This window comes from Pelobates fuscus, chromosome 2 (assembly GCF_036172605.1).
Source record: "Pelobates fuscus isolate aPelFus1 chromosome 2, aPelFus1.pri, whole genome shotgun sequence".
NCBI lineage: Eukaryota > Metazoa > Chordata > Amphibia > Anura > Pelobatidae > Pelobates > Pelobates fuscus.
The window spans coordinates 391,990,701-392,010,874 of record NC_086318.1 but is presented as its reverse complement, the minus strand read 5'-3'; the positions used below and the strand labels follow the sequence as shown (position 1 = coordinate 392,010,874).

General features: G+C 40.6%; 1 protein-coding gene across 1 annotated transcript in view; it reads right to left on the bottom strand.

Moving 5' to 3' along the window:
- USH2A (usherin) overlaps positions 1-20,174 on the bottom strand; it is an 800,771-nt gene that overhangs the window by 634,509 nt on the left and 146,088 nt on the right. The window contains exon 12 of the mRNA XM_063441883.1: positions 12,457-13,098. Within this exon, the coding sequence (XP_063297953.1) occupies positions 12,457-13,098 (642 nt within the window). The remainder of the gene's footprint in view (positions 1-12,456; positions 13,099-20,174) is intronic.

Below are 20,174 nucleotides of genomic sequence, written 5' to 3'. Positions count from 1 at the left end.
CAGACTAAACAGCAATCCCTAAACTAACTCCTGTCACAAAAATCTAATGGAGACTTGGGGGAAGGAAACTGACTGACTAAGACAGACCAAGACAGACCAAAACAGACCAAGGCACAGATTTTTAAAACAAATGTAACCCTTTATGGGCAAAAAAAAAAAAAGACAGTACAAATGCACTGCTGTAACAGATTTGGCAGTGAAGGGGTTAAACTGATTTTTTTTTTTTTTTTTTTTTTATTCTTTATTTTTGTTGTGCATGTGTAACAATCGCAAGACATTGATGCCACAACAGCATTCTTAGACAACGTGAACATACAAGAGTGTATACTGTTATGTAGCATTTAGAAGGTACGCACATATTTTTTGTATTGTGATAACAAAATCAAGCTTCTATCGTTTGGTTACATTAGCGTAAGGTAGACTGTGGCAGGCGTGAATATAGCGGTAGCTATACAATAAAAAACAGTGCCCGTAAAATTTTCGTGTCATACAGGCTATGGCTTAAGCATTCACTGCGGTACACATATCACCATTTAGCAGTCGTTGTTAGGTTAACAAGTCATGGACATAGTAGATACATTAAGTAGTATGAGAGATCTCATCATATGGCAGAAGCCAGTTGTGTCAGACTAGTCAGCTATTCTGAGAATACACTACATTAACTGTGAATGGAATCCTGTGGGAGTAATTTCCACACTAAGCAATATCAATAAGGGAGATCAGATAGTGGTATCCAAATAGCATTATTCAGGCTTAATCTAGGGAAGAGGCAAGATTGTTAAACTGGCCCTAGCTATCCTCATTGCTATGCTCTTACTGTGTTAATCTCAGTAGCAGGGGTTAGCAAGGTGTAAGAGAACATAATACACAAGGTCATGACATTCAAGCTTCGGTGTGTGACATTTAAGGGCTAAATTAGCAAACCAGGTCGTTGAGGAGAGAATCCAGACCAGTAACAGGCCCACAAGTTAGCCTAGCCGATTCCGTCTGGTATGGTATACTGCTTGCCAGTAAAATCGCTGTGTATAATTCTGTCCCTATGCTTGTCACAGTTCACAGAGTGCTGCAGGTTCCACCGGTTTTGCAGTGTCGCAGAGTTGCATGGTGTTAGTTCGTGCCTCGGTTAGCGGTGTCTAGGTGTGTGCGGGCATTGAGGGTAGTCGATGGGCGTTGTGGCTGTGGTGTCGGCTCGGGTCAGCAGGTTAGCAGGGTTACCGCTGGTGGGCCTCTTCGATCGGTCCTTTTCAGACCCGACCACAGGGACACAGAGTGAGTGAGTGACTGGAGCTTCTGAGGTCCCCTCCTGCCGGCGCTACCCTCCACCATGCAGTCGGAAGGCAGGATTGTTTGGGTAGGGGTGATGCTCAGCAAGGTGGTTCCATCTGCATACAGGCGAGGTTGCTTCGACCATTGTGAATTGCAGCGCCGCCATTTTTGTGCCCTGGCTCCTAGCGCATAGCTTAGTAGGGCGGTGTGCCCCTTCGCTGGGGACCAGGATAACTCCCCCGGTCCATGGGGGGGGAGGTGAGGCCCTCGAGGCGCATCCCAAGGCTGTCACAGGGTGGCCAGGTTCGCAAGCAGGACGGCGGCCGTCCGTCCCGCTCTCCACCCCGTAGGCCGCAGGCCCCAAAGTCCCATTTCGCTCCCTGGGGGCTCCGGAACTCCTGATCTCAGGGACTGCGGTGGCTCCGGCTTCTGCCTGGGTGCTCATGACGGCCTCCGGTCACTCAGATTTCGGTGATGGTAGAGTTTTGTGCCATTGGGGACCAAAGTAGTCAGGAGCCTCTCCGGCCTGCGACCGGTCAGCATGGCGGTCAGGCCCCGCCCCCCACTAAACTGATTTTTTAATTCACTTTAGATACTGTATAAAGCTCTGGAACACTTATGCTGCAACAAACTATCACGATCTCTGTCTCTCTCGCCTCACAAAACGCTACAGAGGAGAAAGGGGCAGAGATCACTGTCAAAGTGAGTGTTTGTAACACCCACTTTGACAGCAGCCAATTGTGAGCGATCGCGGATCGCTCACACGCCGCAATTGGCTGTTACTATCTGCCTGGGATGTCTGGCAGATAGTTACAGCGTTATACTGGCGGGAGCGATCTTAGATCGCTTCCGGCAGCCCGTTTTTCGCTATGACGGTTCGGGACTGTCAGCGGTCCAAACGCACGTTTTACCGCTGACGGTCCTGAACCGTCAGCAGTCCTGAAGGAGTTAATATGTATTATTTGAGATCCTAAACCCATATTTAACCAATAATGGGTTCGAGATGTGAGCTGAAAAATAATGTTAAATGGAACAGCCATCTCCAACATTATATAATAGCAACAGGAATAGACAACTTCATTATATATGTTAAAGGGACACTATAGTCACCTGAACAACTTAAGCTTAATGAAGCAGTTTTGGTGTATAGAACATGCCCCTGCAGCCTCACTGCTCCATCCTCTGCCATTTAGGAGTTAAATCCCTTTGTTTATGAACACTAGTCACACCTCCCTGCATGTGACTTGCACAGCCTTCCATAAACACTTCCTGTAAAGAGAGCCCTATTTAGGCTTTCTTTATTGCAAGTTATGTTTAATTAAGATTTTCTTATCGCCTGCTATGTTAATAGCTTGCTAGACCCTGCAAGAGCCTCCTGTATGTGATTAAAGTTCAATTTAGAGATTGAGATACAATTATTTACGGTAAATTACATCTGTTTGAAAGTGAAACCAGTTTTTTTTTCATGCAGGCTCTGTCAATCATAGCCAGGGGAGGTGTGGCTAGGGCTGCATAAACAGAAACATGAATGGTGATAGAAAAATAGTGATAGAATAAATCAGTGATAGGCCTGCATCATTTTTTCGATGCAAGATAGTGAGAGAGTAATGTTGCCAAAATGACGGAGGTAATGACATGTGGAACTTGAGCATCATATAATGCAGGTTCACAGCGACCAGCTTCCAAAATGAAACCGGAATGGCACAGGAGAGACCTTACCATTACCGTGACACATATATATTAAATTCAGGTATACATATAAATATATATATGCATTTTTTTAATCCTTTAGGATTTATGTACCTTGCACAGAATTCACAACAATGTGCCACAAATATTGTATCTTTCCCTTTGTGTCTCATCTCTGCAAAGTTCTAAATGTTTCTGCCCAAATCTACTATTAAACTCTACATATGTTGAACCATTTGACCACTGGTTCACCTAATTCATAATTCGGTAGACAGAGGCATAAAGGTAGTAAACTGATAGACTAAGTAATTTTAAGTCTTAGGAGTCAATCTATAAAGACATATCTGCTCAGAAATTGTTATAGCTATGTCAGGCATTCGGGAATTGTTATAGCTACCATTTGGTTACAAGTTATATTTATGTCCAAGACATTAGATCAGTGGACCTCACACTGTGTCCTCTGTGCAAATGATGAAGGTTGAAAGCCCACAGCTCCCTACCTAGGACAAGTGGGATGTTCCTGGATGGTTTAAATGATAAAATAACTATCACATTTTCTCAGTCGACCAATATTGTTGGTTTAATTATGAGTTTCATTATAAGGTAATTAATTTACCCTTTTAGTCTCCACTACAAACAAAAGCAATAATCCTGGGGAAAAAGCCTTGTATACCCGTATTTATGTATTCTGGCCTCTGATGGTATAGAGGAGGTTAATGTGATAAACATTTTAGCTTCCATATGCCGTTACTTTAAAAAGGACCTTAGGGAAAATAAAATCAGCCTTGCACGATTAATACACGAGAGCCGTTTTAGAACTTGAGTTTCCCCTGATCCATGAAGTGTGATTACTAAGATGTGCGCTTGTAAGTTCAGAAGAGGTAAAAACCAGGGCAAGCTGCTATGAGGGGGGCATTGCAATATTTAAAACTGAAGTTCATATATACATTTCAAAATATAGACAAACGTTATAAATCGAACATGGATTGAAATTAATTAAATGAATTAAAGCCAATTATAAATAAACAAAGAAAAAAAATATCATATTTATTATACTTAGACCTCCATCTGCACAAAATAGAATACTTCAAGGGAAATGTATCAAGAAAAAGCAGGTGCTGCTTTGGGTTCAAAGTGCTAAATGTTAGGAGGCATTCTATTGGTTTCCACTGTGATTGCTCTTTATTTAGTTCTTAATTGCACCTGGTTTGCTTTAATAGATCTCTCCCTTGGTATTCACTGCAACAGACCTACAGCTGACAACAAACATACAACTCCTATCATTGTAATTAGACTTGGGCATTCGTATTCGTACGAATGGATTTTCGTACGAAAATATGCATTTTCTTCCATTCTACCGAATAACGAATGGGTATCCAAACTATGAACAAACGAATGGACGTTTACCGAAAATCTTTTGTTTGTTTGTTCATTCGGCATTTTGAATTACACTCTGTGTGAATTACACTTATCACTCTGTGTAATTCAAAAAGCCGAACTACTAATGCTTTCCTGGCCCAGTCATATTGCAAACAAAAAACAACGTTATGGGAATTCAAACAGGTTTCTGATAAGAAACAGTACACTTTTTCCAGCTTTACAATTGGTTGAAAAGTAAAAATAAAACAAACCAGTATTAGACAAACAAGCAATAAAATGTCTAAATTAACAAAACAAGCTTTACTCCTAATTTACCTACTTCTCATTGTCTCACTCCAATTCTTGACTAAATTATTTTAAAAATGACAGGCTTATTTACTAAATTGAGCATTGAAGTGAATCCAATGTGAGGTGTAAGGTGAAAAAAAGCTGAACGGGAAAACTGTGCTATGCTGTTTTGTCCTTAAATTTGCAATTCAGTTTGAGTTCACTTTAAGGACTCAGTGAATATCAGCTCCTTTGTCACAACTTATTGAACATACCTTCTGATACTTGGGTCCATCACATGTTTGAAATGCTAAATTATATATATATATTTTTTACAACTGTTCCCATTTGTACTGTCTCTTCAATGTTTTTAAGCCTTCTTCAATGCGTTTGTTGCTGTTTCCAATCAATATCCTTCTTGTAATCCTACTTTTAGAAACATATGCCCTCATCAACTAGCCACCTGTCCCTTAATCTTTTTTCTTAAAAAAGTCCACACAATCTGCTTATTTTATAAAGCCTTCCTTGACATGTGATAAATCAATACTCTGCGACCAAACTTCCTATGAGTGACTCAGTCACATTTCCCCAGAAGAACCTAGAAAAATATAATTTCCTCAATGCAATACTTGACACTCCATAGTTTAATCCCTATCTTGACCTCATCTGACCTTTATCTCACCAATCCCTCACATTCTAACTCATCTGACTTCCCTATTGCTTCCCATTATTCCCTCATTATGTACTATTTACCCATTATTCCCTTCTGTACTGGTCCTTCCAATGGATGGCTTTATAAGCAGTCAAATTAAAACACTTCATGGGATCTTTGATAATTGTATAGTTAATTTGTACTATTATTACTATTCTATAATATGAAGTCTATATGAGTAAAAGGCATACAAAACGTTAAATAATAATCTTGGTGTTTTAGGTGGAAACTATTGGATTGTGATGAAAATGCATATTCAAGAGCATTGGTAGTTTCCAGAAACCCTGGGGTCCATTGAGTTCTGCCAACCAAGGCTGGTTGCCCCCCCCCCCCCCCCCCCCCCTTGCAAAATGATTATTTAATATATTGCTTTTTTGGCAATGTATTAAATAACTTTTAAAGTTTCTGAGGGAGTGCTCAGTACGCGTTCCTGTTGCTCAATCAATGAGTCAGAGTCCTGCTTCTGGCCATGGCAATGCTCTCACTCGTTGAATGAGCTCTGCAAACTGCATGCTTTTCCACTGGACCACCAGGGATTCTACCAGCAGTAGACCAGCATTTATCATAAGGCCACCTATTTTGAATCAATAATTATAGCTTTCTATATGCTTTCTGCGTGTTCCTGCACCCTTGAATGTAAAGCTTCATGACATTGAAAATTAGGCTAACAGTTAAAGTTAAAGAGATGCCACATCCGCAGCCAGTAATGTTACTAGATGCACTAATTTTTTCTCGTGTATGTCCTGTTCATCTAATGTCCAAATATTTGGATGAGTAATTCAGCTGGCTCTTGCAGGAATCAGGTTTAAACAGTTGTACAACTAGTGCATGAGCTATGGCTTATATTATTATTATTATTATATTTAAATAGTGCCAACAAATTACGTAGCGCTTTACAGTGGGTGGACAAACAAACATGTAATTATAGCCAGAAATGTTTGACGCACAGGAACAGATGGGTTTGAGGGCCCTGCTCAATGAGCTTACATGCTAAGGGAGTGGGGTAAAGTGACACAAAAGGTAAGGATAGTATTAGGGAGTAGATTGGAATAGTATTCACTGAAGTCTTAGTGTGGGTTTTGTTTTTTTAAATGACAGTTGCAGGATAGGAATCAGTTGGGGACCATTAACAGTTTAATTGATACTCTTTTGGGAAAAAGTGAGTTTTTAATGATTTTTTTGAAGGAGTGGAGACTGGGTGAGCATCTCATGGAAAAGGAAAGGGAGTTCCACAGGAACAGTGCAGCCTTAGAGAAGTCTTGAAGGTGAGCATCAGAGGTGGATAGAATGTAGGGGCCTAGACGGGACATACTTGGGTATTAGGGAGGATAGATAGGTGGGAGTAGCATTATGTATAGAATTGAAAGAAAGAACCTGAATTTTATATTGAGCCCTATATCTAACAGGAAGCCAATTCAGGGATTAACAGAGGAGTGAAGAGTTGGAGGTGCGGGCGAACAGGAAGATGAGCCTCGCCGCCGCATTCATTATAGACTGGAATTTGCCAAGTTGGGTGCATGTAAGACCACTGAGAAGCGTATTGCAATAGTCAAGGCGAGAGAGGACAGTGGCTTGGACCAGCATCTAAGCCGCATCTTGCGTTAAGAAGGGGTGGTACGCGCAATGTTTTTGAGATGGAAGTGGCAGGATTTGGCCATCAAATGGACATAAGGGGTGAAGGAGACGTCGGAGTCAAAGAGAACACCTAGGCAGCAAGACTGCATCGTGGAGCTGATGGTAGCACCATTAACATGGAGGGAGACAGAAACGGGAATAGAAATACTTGAGGGAGGAAAGACCAGAAGTTCTGTTTTGGACAAGTTGAGCTTATGGAAGTGGGCAGTCATCCAGTTTGAAACAGCAGAGAGGCAGTCAGAGACACTAGTCAAGAGGGGTGGGGAGAGATCAGAGGAGGACAGATAGATTTGCGTGTCATCCTCATAGAAGTGATATTGGAAGCCAAAGGAGCTGATGAGTTTACTAAGCGAGGCAGTATAGATAGAGAACAGTAGGGGGACCAAGGACTAATCCTTGGGGGACACCAACAGAGAGGGGTTGGGGGGAGTGGAAGAGGTAGAGCCAGAAAAAGAAACACGCTGGCAGAGGTAAAAGGAGCACCAGGAGAGAGCAATATCTCATAGACCGAGATTACAAAGGATGAAAAGAAGCTGTTGATGATCAACAGTGTCAAAAGCAGCGGAAAGGTCAAGGAAAATTAGGACAGAATAGGGGAAATAGTGACCGAGGGTGGTGTCAGTTGGGTCCTGGGTGTGCTGATGTCAAAGGTCAGCAGATGGTGGTCAGATAGAGGAAAAGGAATATTGGAGAGATTAGAGGTGGCACAGAGGTTGGTGAAGGCGAGATCAAGAGTGTTTCTTGCTGTATGAGTTGCTGAATAAGACGATTGCATGAGGAGGTTACAGGGAGCAGATGAGAGGCATCAGTGCAGTTGGGTTGTTGATTGGGATATTGAAATTTCCAAGTATAAGGGGAAGAGTCCTAGAGGAGAGGAAGTGAGGTAGCCAGGAAGAAAAGTGCTCAATAAATAGCCTAGGATGACCGAGGGGACAGTACATTATAGCAATTTTTAAAGGGGTGGGTTTAAATAGGCAGACAGCGTGAACTTCAAAGGAAATAAAGGATAGCGAAAGGGCAGGGGAGATTGGTTGAAAGGTACATTGAGGGGAGCGAAGGATGCCTACATCACCTCTTTTACAGTTGAGTCTGGGAGAATTGTAGCCCATTGAAACATAAAGAAGTACGAGTAGCGGTATCAGAGGGGGAAAGTAAGTTATAAAATAAAGTAAGTTCACCGGGCAGTTACATTATAATTAAATAATAGTGTGGAGGATAGAGTCTTAGTGTGGTCCTCCAGAAAGCTCCCTTTGCTTATTGCAGATGATCAGCTGATGGAGCACTGACTTTCTTGCAGCAGTGATGTATATCTCAAATTGAAATTCCCATTTTGCTTTTCCTATATGTAAATATATATTCTTCTACAAAATCTTTGGCAGGAGACCTCACCATCAGTCAAATGTACTGTATTTGTATATAAGAGGTAGATACACATTCTTTGTGTCAGGGTGACAGTGTTTATGTTTATGTTTATGTGCGTATATGTGTATGGGATAGTGTATGTTTACATATATAGTGTAAGAAAATTGTATTTATTGTGAATGAGTTAAAATGTTAAAATCAAAAACACACAATCCCCACTTGTCACATTCAGTCAACCACGCACACACAGCCACACTTGACTAACTCCACACACAATCACATTCAGCCAACCACAGACACACTCACACTAAGGCAACCACACATTCACACACAGCCAGTCACAAATCATACTCTGCCAATCCCACAAAGAGTCAGAGTTAGCCAAAATCCACACAATCAAAGTCAGCCAACCCCATACCCAATGAATTGATTTTGGCACCCTACGGTTTCTAGTTACACCCCCGTTTGTCTTCACTTTAGTGAATAACCACGTAAGTGTGGCTAGTGGAACACAACAGATGCCATCCAGACAGAGCCAGTCAACATACTGTATAATGTGCTAAGGAGATGATGCTTTTAGAGACAGTATTATAGAGAAGGAACTTTCACCATTCGATTGTGCAATCAAATCTTAATCAGATGTATTCATCAAACCTAATTGCTCAGTACAGTTTTGGGTTTGTTTAGAAATTAATGCATTAAAGTAATCTGAAATCTGAAGAGCAACATGTAGGCTAATGTATCCAAGCTTTGAGTATAACTGAAATGGGAAAGTTTCCAAATCAGCACTTAATACCGAAATGTTCTATCTTGGGTCTTCAATACGAGACACAGTCATAGTTAGGAATTGACAACTTAGCAGGGGATATAACTGAAAAAAGAGGCAGACGCAATGATAGGGAGAATCTATAGAAAAGTTTCAGCAACACTGCATTAAGGGGAATCGTTTACAGTGAGGGAAAAAAATCAATTTATAACTTTTTGACATGCGTTTTTCTGGATTTTTGTTTTTGTTTTTCTGTCTCTCACTGTTAAAATACACCTACCATTAAAATTATAGACTGATCATTTCTTTGTCGTGGGCAAACGTTCAAAATCAGCAGGGGATCAAATACTTTTTTCCCTCACTGTATATCAGAACATTCAGAATTATGCAAACACCCCGAGGGAATACAGGCCAAAAAGATGATCAGGGTTATTTACTAAAGTGAGAATTCAAAGTGAATTTTAAAAATAAAGTCAGAGTAGCTAAACTAAAAGTGTAGCTAACTTGGAGAATGTTTCCAGTTCAGCTATTTTGATCTTAAATTTTGAATTTACTTTAGATTCACCTTGAATTCTCATTTTAATAAATAACCCTGCTTGAATTTAATTAAGTAGCATTGTAAGCCACATCTGTGTCAATGTAAACGTCAATGTTTTGTGAACATTCAGTAGTAACTGTTTTTCCCTCAGTCATTCTGAATTTATCAAGTGTGTTTTACGCGCTCTGTAAAAATCTAAGTAGAAACTGAGAGCTGTGCTGGGTGTTTATAGGTTTCATCCATGACATCATAAAGACAGCTTGACATCACCGAAGGTATGTGCAGCTAATGGAACACTAATGAACTCCACTAGATGCAACCAGTTAACATATGAGTTCTTAAAGACAGAAAGTTATTAGAACAAGGTGATGCTTTACAGAGAATAAACGTTCATCTTTTCATTTATCAAAAGTTTAAGCAAATATATCCATGAAAAGTGATTACACTTTACAATTTAAAGATAATTCATTCAATAATGGATTGGAGCAATCTGAAATTTGAATTGCAACATTTTGGCTAAAATATTAAAATCCAAATCAAAACTTTATATCTAAAGTGGGAGAAATTGGGGGAAAACCCCTCCTAATTTGCTATTCTTACCTTGACTATCAAATTCCCAGTTTGCTTTTCCAAATTTGTTTTTGTTGTGTGTGTGTGTGTGTGTTCTGTTCAGGTAGAAGTGTCTAAGATCTGAGCTGTGCTAGGTATTTATAGGTTTGGTCCATGACATCATAAAAAGTGTGACATCACAGAGGTTAATTGCAGCCAGGGGCTTTGCTAGTTTCCAGAAACATCTGTGGCTTCAGCCCAAAGCAAAACTCAATGATGTCTACCCTAAAGCTCCAGCATAGGAGCCACATATCTCCACTTTACTAAGCAAACTTTGTCAACTATGCAAGCTGGGCTGCAATGAAAAACAACTGCTTTAAATAAGAATGTTACATTGTCAGATATTTAATGCAACCCTGACTAGCCATACTACTTAAGCAATAGAGATACAAGGCACACCATTTACTGTCTCCTGATTGCCTCTGGGTGGAACCAGCCTGATATTCTGGAGGACCTGCAGAACATTCACACCCAAGGCTTTCCCAGAGACCATTCAGGGTCGGCCACCTAACAATACCCCTATTTATAGCATTATTCTTTTTTCTTTGTCATTATAGTTTTTGTTTCATAGCTCCAGCAACTAAGCAAAATCATATATTACATTTAGTTCATAACCTGACTTAAGACACATTTGAGAAAATTACAGGCAAATATATAGGCAACATTATAGGCAACAGTCTTAGGTTACTACTAGATAATAGATAAAGCATAATATATTACTAGCAACACAATTTGCCATTGAATGTTCTGTTTACTAGCTTTCTGAGAAAAATAAAATAAAATATTTGCAACATTTACCAGTCTTCCTTGGAACCAGATGAGAGCTGGAACGTTCAATCTTGGGGCAAGTATAAAGGAATGGTCTTTTGTTTGTGCATGAAACTCACGGACCACAGTGTGAAAGGTCCTACTCATAAGGAGCATTCAATAGTTCAAAGTTCCAAGGTGAGTTATCATGTCTCCCGTTCACCTCCATCAATATGACCTACACCACATGAATGAATAGTCACAGAAATTGGTGCAATGATTAAGAATACAGAATCTGTTTCCCACTGACTTTATTGCCACATGTGACAACCAGAGTGTGTTATGAATGCCATAATCACTGTTTAATCTCATTCTTGCTATCATTAGACCTGAGCAGGAACTAAGCAATGTGAAAGCCACTGTTTGCCCGTTCTTAGTGTTTCTATACTCTCAGGTTGTCCTACTCGTTTTCTGCCTGCGACCTTTCTCCTGCAGAACTGTGCAAATAGACATCTCAAAAAAACCTCTTGCTATTTTAATTTTCAGAAAAATTATTTAAGCCCACAACGCATTTGCCAATGCTCACATGCTTGTGACCTAGAGGGGTAATTGCCCCTCAGCCCCATGCTAGTTCTACCATGCTTGGAACCCCAAGTTTCCAATCACACAACATTAAAAAGCTTTATTGAAATGCTATAAAATGTACACAGAAATAGAATGGATTGCTAACAGACTGGTAAATGGCATAATGAAATCCCAGATCTAAGTTTTCAAGCAAATTAGCTTGTAATAACCATATGTTAAATCAAAGGTCAATTTGTGTTGCTCTCTTGGACATTTGTAAGTGCAAAGGAAAAGATCCAGCAAAAGCATGAATACACAGAGTATGCCCATCGACAATATAATTTGTGCATTTAAATATTGCTTGTGATCATCATCAAATTTTTTTCACCTGTAATGTTTCTCAGTAGTACATTTTAGGATAATGTGAATATAAATTAATTCACGTTTTGCAAGTGTTAATAACAAAATGGGGCTTAACCTCTCAATGACCAATGATAACAAACCAGACATCAACAAAATGGAAAAGCCTTTCACCAGTCTTTAAAGATGGAATCACCTGCTCAATAAAGATTACAAGGCTGTATAAATATGCAAATGCAACATAAATAGGATGTCCCATACTGGCATAGAAACATAGACTGTGACGGCAGATAAGAACCAATCGGCCCATCTAGTCTGCCCAATTCTTCAAATACTTTCATTAGTTCCTGGCCTAATAAGGTCTTTAGGGACCAGTTTATGAACCTTATGGGTTATGAATAGGTTCCTCTAGAAATTAATGCAGAGAGAATAAATGTTTTTGTTTCTTTAACCCTTTTGTGTCATTTTAATATTAACATAAGTCTACTTTATCTTCATCAAAGATAGAAATACAGAAAGAAAAGCCATTTTTATTCACATAAATGTTTCCATCGAGCTTACCTGGTCTGCACTCGTTGCACATTCTTCCGTGATAATTAGGCAAACATTTGCATTGTCCATCTGTTTGGTTGCATGAGGTGCTCTCCAGTGTACCCAAAGGATGGCAGTCACAATTCTGACAGCCATGGACATTACCAATGGTCAGATTGTATGTGTGGCTTATGCACATGTTACATTGCTGGCCTGTTACTAAAGCTTTGCACAAGCATTGTCCACTTGAGATATCACACGATTGTGAACTATTTATTGTGCCTGACACATCACACCTGCAGGGAAGACATGCCCTGGAATTATTTTGTTGTACTTTGTAGTAGCCACTCAGGCATTCATTGCATCGCTGTCCACCAATATTAGGCTGACAAACACATTGTCCTGTCACTCTGTCACAAACCGTTCCAGAGATAATTCCTTCCCTGTAACAATCACAGTGTTTACAACCATCTGTATCGAGCCCATAATAATTGTCGATACAAGTGTCGCAGGCCAGTCCTTTGACATTTTCCTTGCATTTACATTGTCCACTGGTAGGTTTGCAGAACTGATTGATGGAGCCATTTGTGGAGCACTTGCATGGTTCACAGCTCTCCTCTCCTAGTGGATTCTGTTGTTTAAAGCCCAGGTTGCAACGATCACAGTGAAGACCTGTAACAACATAATTCACACAAAAAACATTTTGTAAGAAAGATAAAGGAAATAAAGCTGTGTGACATATCAGCTTTCAATTAAAACAGAAAATACACTTTGAAAAGAATCTGCAATTTTGTGTCATCTATGACAGTTTTAACAAAAGCATAATTCCACAATTGCATAGTTACGTAGTTAATGAGGTTGAAAAAGTACAGGCATCTGTCTTGTTCACTCTTCTAAGTACTCTTATTTGGTGATCCAGAAAGAAGGCAAGTTGCCTTATTGATTTGGAGAATCTGCTTTCCATTTAACATCCACCAGTGCTTGTCTACTTTTCGCTTTTATTTGTGGTGAAGCCAAAAAAAAACAGTCTGCTTATTTTCAGGTCGGACGTGTGTGAATAAGATTCATGAATAAATACGATGGTTCGGTTGCTAGTAATATTTTTTCCAACTAAAGTCCAGTAGCTGACTCTGATGACTTCAGGAATTCTTACTCAAAGCAGAGAGGATTGTCTTAGTTTGGATAATCTAAATAGCTATAACGATATTGGACTTTGCAGCTAAATTGGAGGAGGTCTTTATCTGCTCTAGGAATTTTAAAACTAATTGACTAAAGTGTTGTGAAGCATCAGTTGACTCAATAGAAGGATGTTCAATGGTTCCAGTTGAATTCAGCTTCAATTTTCTGTAGACGTTAAGGTCCTTTTGGGATTTTCTTATCAGAACTTGGCTGACTCTTAGTACACCAAAACAAACGGCAAGCTCAATGAGTTGTAACTTCAGCCTAGTAGACCATTTTGCACTGAAAATAGATACTTTTTTTTTAAATACAATACGAGTATGTAAGAAAAAAAGGCTGTAAAACTAAGTGCTATTGCTTTACACAGAATGTACTGAAATCCTGAAAATATGAAACTTTGTAAATGTCAATTTATCTATTATTAAACTAGTATTTAGTATTGTCATAACAAAATGTGTGCATTCTATGTTTTATATAGTTTTTATTTCAATAATATTTTTCAGACCATACCTACCAAACTCCCTAAAATTGTTCCATCCCTTAGTATCTGTCAACATCCAATCCTCCTGAATAATCACATCTGCCATGTATTTTTAAATCTCATAGAGAGATTACACATTCTATATTAATTTAATGTAACTATGCGATATTGTATAGTAAAATAAAAGAGGAGACATAAAGGTTCCACATTTCCAGTAGTCTACTGCTCTTTAAGGTCTCTAGTCCATTTTCTCACAGATCCATTGGCTTTTAAAAGTGCCCGTAGCACTGGGCTTTTTGAGATGTTTATGACACTGCATTCAATGTGAGCACATTACAACATCATGATCTACGGACCTAGGACCCAGATGAGGGATCTCTTATGCCTCACACTTGACACTAACAAGCTGAGCTTTTTATTTATTAACTGTTTATATAATTGACTTATCCATAGTGCTTTACATAGATTAGCAATGAGCCTATATAGACCTAATAAAATTAGGTTACAATACAATACCAGGTACATTAAGTGCATATAGGACAAGAGAATAGAATACACTTACAAATAGGATAAATAAGATCAACTTTATATGAAGAATACAGATTAGGTGGAGTTGCAGATGAAGGGGATTTATCACGGTTACAAAGGCTTGAAGCAGGGAATAATAGGATAGAGGAATTTTATTATTAACATTTATGTATACAGTGCCAATCGATTACGCAGTGCTGCACAATTAACAGGTTTACATGCAAGGTAAAGTTAAAAACACTATCTTGCCCCCCTAAATATAGTAAAATCGTACCTTTATTCCAGTCTGCTGGTGCTGGCTCTGCCCCTAAACTGCTTCCTTGGCTGACCAAATGACACCCTGGCCAATCATGTATCTCTATGAGGAATGTTCAGTGTCTCCATGCAGCGGGTGGAGATGCTGAACGTCAGGGCTGCACACTATGCCTCAGAAAGCACTTCTAGTAGCCATCTGAGGAGTGGCCAGTGGAAGTGTCTCTAGGCTGTAATGTAAACACTGCATTTTCTTTGAAAATACAGTGTTTTCTGCAAAAAGCCTTCAGGGACTGACTATACTCACCAGAACAACTACAATAAGCTGTAGTTGTTTTGGTGACTAAGGTGTCCCTTTAGCTAGACACTATTATAGAAGGACAGAATGAGAGGTCTGATTGTTGAGAAGAATATGCTATAGGAACTGATGGTCTTGAGCAGAATGAATATGGTGAGTGGGAAAGTATTAGGAGATATTGGCAAATATACATGGGAGTGCAGTGTTAGTGGGAGCTAAGAAGTTGAGGTTTAGGACCATGTTTCTGGAACTAATAGGAACCCAGTGGCGAGACTGACACAGTGAGCAAGCAGATGGTGAATGACTAGTGAGGTAATGGAGTCTAGCAATGTATTCAAGATTAATTAGAGAGGGAAAAGGTGGTAGAGGGAAAGGACAGATAGAACAGAAGTGACATTGGTAGTGAGTGGGTTAGTATTTTGTTTTTTCTGGTATGAGGGTGAAGAGTAAATCACTGGCAGTTCTTATCTTTTGAAAAAAGGGAGGCAGATAAACTGCCCCCACACCGTGAATATGATTGTGCCATAAACCTCTTACCGGGTACTATGCCACCTAGGGGTAAGGTATATCCTCTTTCCGAAAAAGAGAACCGAGTCATGGAGGAGTACATACAGGATGCCTTAAGTAAAGGTTTTATCAGGTCCTCCTCTCCTGCTGGGGCTGGTTTCTTTTTCGTTGCCAAAAAGGAGGGTGACCTTAGGCCATGTATAGACTACAGGGGTCTGAACAATATAACGGTTAAAAACGCCTACCCTATGCCCCTTATCACTGAGTTGTTCGATCGCGTTAAAGGGTCTAAGTACTTTACTAAATTAGACCTCAGGGGGGCTTATAACCTTGTCCGTATTAAGGAGAATGACGAATGGAAGACAGCGTTTAATACGCGTAGAGGGCATTACGAATATCTGGTCATGCCTTTTGGATTGTGTAATGCTCCTGCTGTGTTTCAGGACCTCATAAATGACGTCCATAGGGATCTATTGCATGTCTGTGCCGTGGTGTACCTTGACGACATACTTGTACATTCTCCTGATTTGAAGACACACCATAATCATGTTAGGATGGTGCTTAGAAAATTATTACAGAACGGACTTTATTGTAAGTTAGAAAAATGTTTGTTCGATCAGACCTGTGCAATTCCTAGGATATATAATTTCCGAACAGGGTTTCAGTATGGATCCTTCTAAATTAGAAGCCATTTTGTCCTGGCCGCTTCCCCAAGGACTTATGACTATCCAACGTTTTATAGGATTTGCCAACTATTATAGAAAATTCATTAAAAACTTTTCACCGCTTATCTCCCCTATCACGAAGCTGACTAAAAAAGGTCTACACCCCAGGGTTTGGATGCCTGAAGCCCTTAAGGCTTTCAAAACTCTCAAGAAGGCATGTGCCTCTGCCCCAGTGCTACACCATCCTAATCCTTCTCTTCCCTTTGTTATGGAAGTAGACGCTTCTGAATCAGGTGTGGGAGCAGTACTGTCACAGAGGTTATCGTATAAAGAACCCCTTCATCCCTATTGTTCCTTTTAAAAAGGTTGTCTGATTCAGAAAATAATTACGATGTTGGGAACAGGGAACTATTAGCTATTGTGTTAGCTTTTAAGGAATGGAGGTACTTATTAGAGGGTTCTAGACACAAAATTATGGTCATAACAGATCATAAGAACCTCTCCTATATAGCAGATGCTAGAAGGTTGTCCGCCCGGCAGGCTAGATGGTCTCTATTTCTTTCGCACTTCCAATACGTTATTACATATAGACCTGGTTGCCGTAATGCCAAAGCTGACGCTATCTCTCGACAGTATGAACCTTTAGAATCTGTTAACCCACTCCCGTACCTATTGTACCTGCGTCTCAGATAATAGCTGCTACCCGTTTGGTTATCTCATCTCCTTTCCTTGATAGCATTAAGACATACCAAACCCAAGCACCCCCTGAGACGCCTGTTGGTAAACTATACGTTAAGGTAAATGACAGAAAGAAGTTGTTAACTTTATTTCACACCTCCAAAACTGCTGGTCATCCGGGGTTACCAAGACTTATAAGGGCCTCCTTCAACAGTTCTGGTGGCCTTCACTTAAGCGAGACGTGGTGGATTTTGTACAGGCTTGTCGGGTCTGTACGCAGTGTAAGTCTCCTAATGTGAGACCCCTGGGTCTACTGATGCCTCTATCTGTACCCAAGACACCATGGACCCACTTATCCATGGATTTTATTGTAGACCTTCCTCCTTCTGATGGGCAGACAGTGATATTAACTGTGAATGATAGGTTCTCCAAAATGGCACACTTTATTCCGCTTAAGAAACTGCCTTCTGCGGTTCAGCTTGCTCAGGTGTTTGCCAAGGAAGTGTTCTGCTTACATGGGGTACCTCGGGATATCGTATCTGACAGGGCCCTCAATTTGTCTCTCGGTTCTGGAGGGGCTTTTGTGCTGAGATGGGGGTCTCCTTGTCGTTCACTTCCTCCTATCACCCGCAATCTAATGGTGCAGCCGAACCTGCTAATCAGTCTGTGGAATTGTATTTGCGCTGCTTCACTAATGCGCACCAGGACGACTGGTCTCGCCTCCTTCCGTGGGCTGAATTTGCCAGGAATACGGTGTCTCATTCGTCTACTGGCTTAAGTCCTTTTGTGGTTGCTTATGGGTTTCAGCCTTCTGTCCTTCCTGGTGCGTTCTCTGACAGGGGAATGCCCGCCTTGGACCAGCACCTCGCTTCTTTGCGGGAGATGTGGGATCAGGTCCATGTTGCGCTGTCTCGTTCAGCAGCTGCTCAGAAGAAGTTTGCTGATCGCCGTAGGGGTGCGGCCCCTTCGTATGCCCCGGGTGATAGGGTTTGGTTGTCCTCCAGGAACCTCCGTCTCAAGGTTCCCTCAATAAAGTTTGCTCCCAGATTTCTTGGTCCCCACAAGGTGTTACATAGGGTTAACCCCGTTTCATACTCCCTGGACTTGCCTCCCTCCAAGCGTATTCCGAACATGTTTCCCGCCTCGCTTTTGAAGCCCTTGCTGTGTAACCGGTTCTCTCGTCCCCTCGGGCGGCCCGTTTCCCCTCGCACTGTCCCTAGTGACGTGTACGAAGTGGCTGCCCTCCTCGACTCTCGTGTTTCTAGGGGTCGGCTGCAATACCTGGTGGATTGGAAGGGGTACCTGAGGAGCGGTCTTGGGTTCCGAGCTCTGATCTGCACGCTCCCTCTTTGGTCTGCTCCTTTTAGGCCCGGTTTCCTTTGAAGCCTTCTGCTTCCCGCCCTCTGGGCGGTCTTCGAGGGGGGGGAATGTCAGGATCCCGCGGGCGCCTGCGAGGGGAGGCTGCAGTCCGCTCGCGGCACTCACCCTCCAGCCGTCCGCGGTCCCCTTCTCCTCGTGCGCTCGGCGAGCGGCATCCTCCCAGCCTCGGGCCACCTGACCCGGCGTTAAAGGCACAGTGCCTCAATCACAGTGGGAGGTATAAATATCTCCCACGTGTGATTGTTAACTCTGATTGGAAATTATCCAATCAGAGTTAAGCAATGGGTTTTAATACTTACCTTTCCTGTCTCTCTCTGCCCTATTGTGGTCTTTGCTTTCTAGTATTGCTGTTCTACTTGTGGTTCTCTCTGGTTTACATACTCTCTGGCTTGTTTATCCGACCTTGTGACTTTCTCCTACCCTTTGACCTCGGCTTGTCTCTCGTTATTCTGTCTTCTGGTTCCCCTTACTCGGCTTGTCTCCTGACTTTTCTTTGTGTGCTTAGCCCGGCCACTCTAAGGTCCGGTACTGCACCTTTTCTGTGTGTATGTTAGCGTGTTTTGGTTCCCAGAATCGTGACACTTCTATATTGAGGATGATAATAAATTGAACTACAATGATCCAAAAAAAGGCAGCTTTCAAGTTACCCTCAGCAATGATTTCTTCTTAGTGTGTTCACTTCAGTTCTCAACTTTATAAAATGGGTCTATAGACATTACTTGCAAGGGTTAACATGATAATCCATACATATTATCTGAATATTAATTGTACAGTGTAACATTATTGTTACTTCCAGTATATTTAAAGAAGGAGGATGTGAAAGATTTTCAGCCTACCGCAGTCCTAATTAAAAGGCAGATAATGGTAAATCTGGGTAGAGGTGTTATAAGTTACAATTTACCACAACTTAAATTAAACGCAAAACCTCAAAATGCATGTTGTTCTAATTTCAGTGATATTTGCATATTTATAATCTAGAGATGAGAAGATCCTTTTGTATTATTATGTGGAAAAATACATGCTTTAATTTTGTATTTTCATGAGTACCCAAACATGGCTGCCGAGAGGAAATGATTAATGGCCACATTACTGGTGTTGGCCTGGAATGTATTCAGAATATATTATACTTATTTTTTATATTATCTACCAATTATGCTTTCACATTTTTCAATGACTCAAAGATAATTTGAAGATTTCATGAGTAAAGTAAGGCTTTGTTTTTTTCTTAAAGAAATATTAAATAGCACCAAAAAAAATATCATACACTGTCATAAATATCCAACCTTATTAGGCCATCCAAGAATTGAGTAATTTGAGTTTTATTCCATACAACTGATGGGGTTGTATCATTTGTATGCAATAAAACTCCAGTTACTCACCTTGTGGGTTGCATGATCCATCCATCCATTATTTGAATTTGTGTCTTCGAATTGTGCGGAATCGTGAAGTTCTTGTAGCTTCTAAATATCTACAGATAATCAGCAGTATGCTGCCCAAACCAGTCAGAGGCTCTTCTAATTAGAATACTATCATTGTTGAGTCCTGGTCAGCAGTTTTATTGATTACATATCATATCTGCTATCAGTTTTATATTGACAGCCCTGTTTACTGTTTTGTGGGTTGTGAATTTGTTCCTGAACTGACGATCATAGGTGCATGTAGCTACAGCATGGGGTCTCAATCAAAGCCCATGAGCATGCAAAATGGTGCCATACATCTCATGTCCATATGGCAAACCCACCTCCAAACTTATTAGATAAGCTCTGAATTGGACCTCTCT